General features: G+C 39.6%; 1 protein-coding gene across 1 annotated transcript in view; it reads left to right on the top strand.

Moving 5' to 3' along the window:
- The first annotated feature begins 2,673 nt into the window (after nucleotides 1-2,673).
- Nucleotides 2,674-5,515, top strand: part of LOC106961542 (C-1-tetrahydrofolate synthase, cytoplasmic) — an 8,814-nt gene continuing 5,972 nt past the window's right edge. The window contains exons 1-4 of the mRNA XM_015055340.1: nucleotides 2,674-2,755; nucleotides 3,379-3,481; nucleotides 4,468-4,552; nucleotides 4,808-4,867. Coding sequence (XP_014910826.1) covers nucleotides 3,381-3,481; nucleotides 4,468-4,552; nucleotides 4,808-4,867 — 246 coding nt within the window. The 5' untranslated portion in view covers nucleotides 2,674-2,755; nucleotides 3,379-3,380. The remainder of the gene's footprint in view (nucleotides 2,756-3,378; nucleotides 3,482-4,467; nucleotides 4,553-4,807; nucleotides 4,868-5,515) is intronic.

The following is a 5,515-nucleotide window of genomic DNA, read 5'->3' on the forward strand; positions in this document are numbered from 1 at the left end:
CACACCTGAGGAGGCATGCTGGGTATTCAGCAGGAACATCAACAACATGTCAATCATCCAGCAGAACATCTGATGATGATGACTGGTCATTTCCTCTTCATCTTTATTTATCTATCATGAATCTGGACAGGCTGGTTGGTGAGACTGAAGCTGCTGAAACGATGAACAGCTGAACTGCTGCTGGTTCGGTGGAGGACCTGTGATGCTGTGGGCCTGTTTCTGTTTCATCTGAAGCTCAGCTGGTCAGAGGGACAGATCAGAAACTAAACCACAGAGAAGAACTGAGCTTCACATCAGGAACAATTTAGACTTTTACTGAGTCAAACATCAACAAACATGAAGCTCAGCAGACAGACACACAGCTGCAGTTTAAGTTTCATCAGATTTTATTGAAGGAAACTGATCTGGAAAAGAAATATTTTGCCTGATTTTGTTGTTTTTTGTTATTGATATGAATTATTGGCATTTTCATCCTTAAAATATCAAAATTTGCACTTTAGTTTATATTTTGGTCCATCTGATGATGTAACTTTTAAATATCATATGATTGATAATTTGTTCACTTTCTCAGTACTTGAATAGACTTTTTATCAAATCCTTTTCCCTTTTACTTTAAACATGTTAGTGTTTCTGATCTTCAGTATAATTTTGTTCTCTGCTCTCTGATTGGTGGATCTGTGATTCGTCTTTAGATTATTTTTCTCTATTTGGCAGAGAACAGCAGATCATTGATGACAGTTTTTCTGCTTTACAAACAATTTAAACTGTATTTTCTATCAGTAAATTTAATTTTACATTCAAACTGTAAACCCTTAAACAGCATGCTCAGTCTGCTGCCCTCTGCTGGTGGAAGCTAAAATCACCACCAGACTCACCACACCGGTGTTTCTGCTTCCTGCATGTTTTAATCTGTTTATAATGTTTAATTTCTCTCTACAGGAGGGCAGATGAGGAGCCGAACTGGAAACCAGTAAAACCCAAAGATGTTACAACATAAACACAAACTCCATGTTTACAGGAAGAGCTCAGTTCACACAGACTCACTGAAAACACCGTCATTCATAAACTGGATTCAGAGCGAAGTTCATTTACATCGTGGAGGAAACAGATCAGATTCATATGAACATGTTTACAGAAAAATCATCAGAACTTTAACACTTTGGCTCTGGTTCTCTGTGTTTTCTTTTCTTTTGTTTTGTTTTGTTTTTGGGCCGGTTCTTGTAGTTGGAAGAGATTTGTGTGAAAGGCTTCACTGTTCTGCTTTCTCCTACATCTCCCAGAATGCACCTGGACATGTCCGTCCTCGTATCCAGATAAACCACAGATGAAAACAAGTTAACTGTGTTGAAGAAGCGACTTCCTGTTTTCCGGGGCCTCCCTGGCAGAGTGTTATCTGATTGGCTGACAGAAGAGGCCCCGCCCCCTCCTCCAGTTTTCTCCCAGTTAGACTTTTGACCCACTCCTCCCAGTATCATTCTGGTTCTGTGCGCTGGTTTGGTTCAGCTCTGAACAGGAGCGGCTCAGAAACACACAAACACGCAGTGTGTATGGAAGCCCATTACTGTCAAAATAACAAATTTTAGAAAAGAAAATAAACTGTACAAACTCTGTTTATACAGATTTTCTTTCTTGTTTTGCTCAGTTTTAGTCCCTCTTTGCTTCAAATTCACCTCATAAAAACAGAATCTCATCTGAACCTGATTGTTTCAGATGGAAGGTAAATTAAACTTTTTATCTCTTAGAGTGAAGCTGGACCTCTTTCATTAATCTGATGGATTACGGTAGAAACCTTTCTGATATGTATTTTATTGTATTCAGTCAATTTAGAGGCTTTCCACAAGACAAAAACACACAATGCTGAAAAATAAATTTAAATATTTAAAACCCTGTAAATGCAAGATGATGAGATGTAAACCAAAATGTGTAACAGAAGATTTTTATACCTTCACTTTTTATTTATAGATGCAGCATTATCAAATTTAAAACAGCAGAATATTTTTCTAAAACATCTTTCAAGGGAATTCTATCAGAGTCTGTAGAAACTCGTAAAAACAATAGTCATAATCACATGTTTCAGAGGCTCAGAGGGACTCGGTCAACCAGTGGGTAAAATCCAAAGCACCACGAGGAAACACCTGAGAGAGGCAACAGGGAAATATTACTAGAAATAATCTCAGAGAGCAGACTCAGAGTGGCGCAGAGTACCACAACTGGCAAACACTCAGGAATCAAAGTGCTGGCAGCCCACTCCTCATATACTCCTAGATGATTAGGTGATAGATCACAGTGCAGCCTCTAGGCACCATCTAGTGGATGATGAGGGAAGCAGCAGGCAACAGAAAATCACCACAAAGCAAAAACCCTGGTTCCTAACACAATGAGTGAAAATTTATGAAAAATAGAAACATAAATTTACTTGATCTTTGGATCAAGAGGAAAATTTTATAAATGTCGACATGAATGGTTCCCCGTATGCTGCATTTCATTAGAATTCATATTAATATTTTACTCTTTTCAGTTAGACGTCTAAGGACGGACGGACGGACGGACGGATCAGTTTTTTTATTCTATTTTAAATCTTCCCTTTTTCTAAATAATTTTAATTTAATTTACAGATTTGGTTAATTGGCCTTAGCGTTATTTTTGTCCCTTCTGGTCTTCCATACAGTTGCTGACCCGCCCCCTGCTGCAGAGACTGGACGGAGCAGAAACATCTGGAGCAGCTGCTGGTTTCTGAGTTCTGCTGTGCGACCAGGTGAGAATCTGCTGCTGCTGTCAGACCGTCTGTCTGTCTGTCTGTCTGTCTGTCTGTCTGTCTGCATGCAGGCTGTAGTTCTGGGGAAGTTTTCAGCTAACGTGTCTGCAGCTGCAGCCTGATCTGCAGCAGGAACAGAACTCTTTTTGGATCAGAACTTCTCGGTCTGGTCTGTTTGATCTGATGTTTTACTTTCAGTTTGTCTCTGATCAGGCAGTAAAAGGTCAACCCTGATCTGGTTCATCAGACATTTATTTGGTCATTTTGACTCATTTTCTGCAGTTTCTTTGCATCTGGCGCTCTGACGTCAGAAACCTGAAGCGAGTTTCTGCTGAACTGAACTGAGTTTGGTTTGGTTCTGAACTTCTGGTCCGAACCGGTTCAGCCCAGCAGATCCGTTTCAGAGTTTCTTTACTTTACTGATCCAGAAAAAGATTGACTTTCTCTTTAGTTTGACTGCAGCTCTAAACATCTGCTTTACTTTTTTAATGGGGTTTGATGATTAAATATAAAAACAGGAGCAGCTTTACTGATAAACTTCAGGCTGAATCATCCAGCAGCGCTGAGCTCAGACTTTATTCTCTCCTCAGGTGATTAATCGAGTTTCTCTCTCATCCTTTCAGCCATGTTTTCTCTGGCATCCCGGTCGCTTCGCCTCAGCGTTGCTGGTTGCCAAGCAAGCCGGCGCTCCTTAGCAACGGTTATTTCCGGCAGCAAGACGTCCAAGTAAGTTACTGGAGCAACAACCGTAAATCAGGAAGACACATTTTGTTTGAACCTGAACTGTTCCTCAGAAACCTGCAAAGTGCTCTTTATGCATCGCTGGAGAAAAAAAAATTCAGACCAAATGTAAAATATAAGCTTACTAAACTTTCTGCTTCCATTGGATTAAAGTTCATTTCTGTTACCGAGATGGAGAAAAACATCAACAAACACATTAAATCAGCAGCTGCAGCTCGATTCCAAGACAGAGAAATAGTTTTAAAGTAAACCTCAACGTTATACCAGTCGACTAGTCGAAAATCGTTCACAGTAACTTTCAGACTTTATTAGCTATAATCACTTCAAATATTTACAGAAAGCCGTTTAGACAGAAGTTTATTATGCAGAAAAAAAACATTATCCAGGACTTTCAGCAGAGCGGCGACCTTTGGGCACTTTGACCCGAAAAGTTGCACAAAATTCAGTTTGACTTTTTCTTCGAACATTAAAAACAGAAATTTAACTTTAACTAACATATGAGTTAAATTACTACTTGATGTTGACATCATAAATTAAACTTGTCATAAACGGATCGGCTTTGATTACAGTTAAATTCAGCAGCTGCTGCTTCTCCCTGATGCGCAGCAGGAAGATCCCTGATTCAGCAGCGGCTCTGACTTTGTTGGTTGAACCCCTAAAATTGATCATCAATCACTTTAGAGAACTACAGCAGCAGACCTACAGTAGAACGGCTGACAACGAGAAGAACCAGGGTAACGGTCTAGTCAAAGCCCAGAGGTCAGCAGGAATTAATGGGATCAGGAGAACAAATGTCTGCAGAAATCAGAGAAGCAACATGGACCAAACCGCTTCCAAGAAACTTCAGAGTCATTTCAGCTGCTGGTTCTGTGGGGCGGTTTGGTCCGGCCTGCTCGGTTCGGGTCGGGTTCACTTCCCCCTGACTGTAGCGCCACCTGTAGGTCAGATTCTGATCCTGGATGTGTGTGCAGGTTGGTGAGGGAGCGGCTGAAGAACGACGTGGAGAAGATGAGGAACCAGTTCTCTGGGTTCAGACCCGGTCTGGTGGTTCTGCAGGTGAGACGTCTGGGTCCAGAAACAGAACCGGTTCAGAAACAGAACCGGTTCAGAAACAGAACCGGTCCGGTCTGAACCGGCCTGAACCAGCTGGGTTTACAGCAGCTGGTTCTGTTCTCAGAGCCGGACCAGTTAGACCGACCAGAACCTGCAGCGGTTCAGTCAAAGATCAGCTGCAGGTTAATCACTAACCTGTGTGTGTGTGTGTGTGTGTGTGTGTGTGTGTGTGTGTGTGTGTGTGTGTGTGTGTTCCAGGTGGGAGACAGAGACGACTCGAATCTCTACATCAGCTCCAAACTGAAAGCTGCAGCCGAGGTGAGAAGAAACTGAACCAAAAATAAACTTTTATTTACTGATAAAATGTCTAAATTGTTCCTTAAAGGATCTATCTTTATGTTTCTGCTCAAATCCTGAATTTTCAGGTAAATTTAATCCAATAATATTTTGCCTGGAAATGCTGCCCTCTTTGGTCGGAACTGTGGTACTGCAGTCTACGTCACAGCTGAGAGAGAGACAGACGGCAGAAGGACCGGCGCTTCACATGATGCCATAAAAGTCTAACGGAAAACCGTGCCGTTTATAATATAATAATAATAATAATAATAATAATAATAATAATAATAATAATAATAATAATAATAATAATAATAATAATAACTATATTTTTTTGTTAGTTATGTGTAAAAAACAAAAGAAAGAAAAATGTTGTTATTTTTCGTCACTAATGTTTTTTTAAGTTACTCGACTTAAAAAAACGTTGCTATATTTGTTGCTAGTCACTGAAAAAAAAGTCACTAAATTCTTCCCCTGTGACTTTTTAAAATAAAAATAAGTTGCTAGCCCCGCCACTAGTTACTATTTTGTAAAAAAAAAAAAAAAAAAAAAAAAAAAAAAAAAAAAAAAAAAAAAAAAAAAAAAAAAAAAAAAAAAAAAAAAAAAAAAAAAAAAAAAAATATTAGAGGG

The sequence above is a fragment of the Poecilia latipinna genome, unplaced genomic scaffold, assembly GCF_001443285.1.
Source record: "Poecilia latipinna isolate Pla-1442-1.1 unplaced genomic scaffold, P_latipinna-1.0 Scaffold1310, whole genome shotgun sequence".
Lineage (NCBI taxonomy): Eukaryota > Metazoa > Chordata > Actinopteri > Cyprinodontiformes > Poeciliidae > Poecilia > Poecilia latipinna.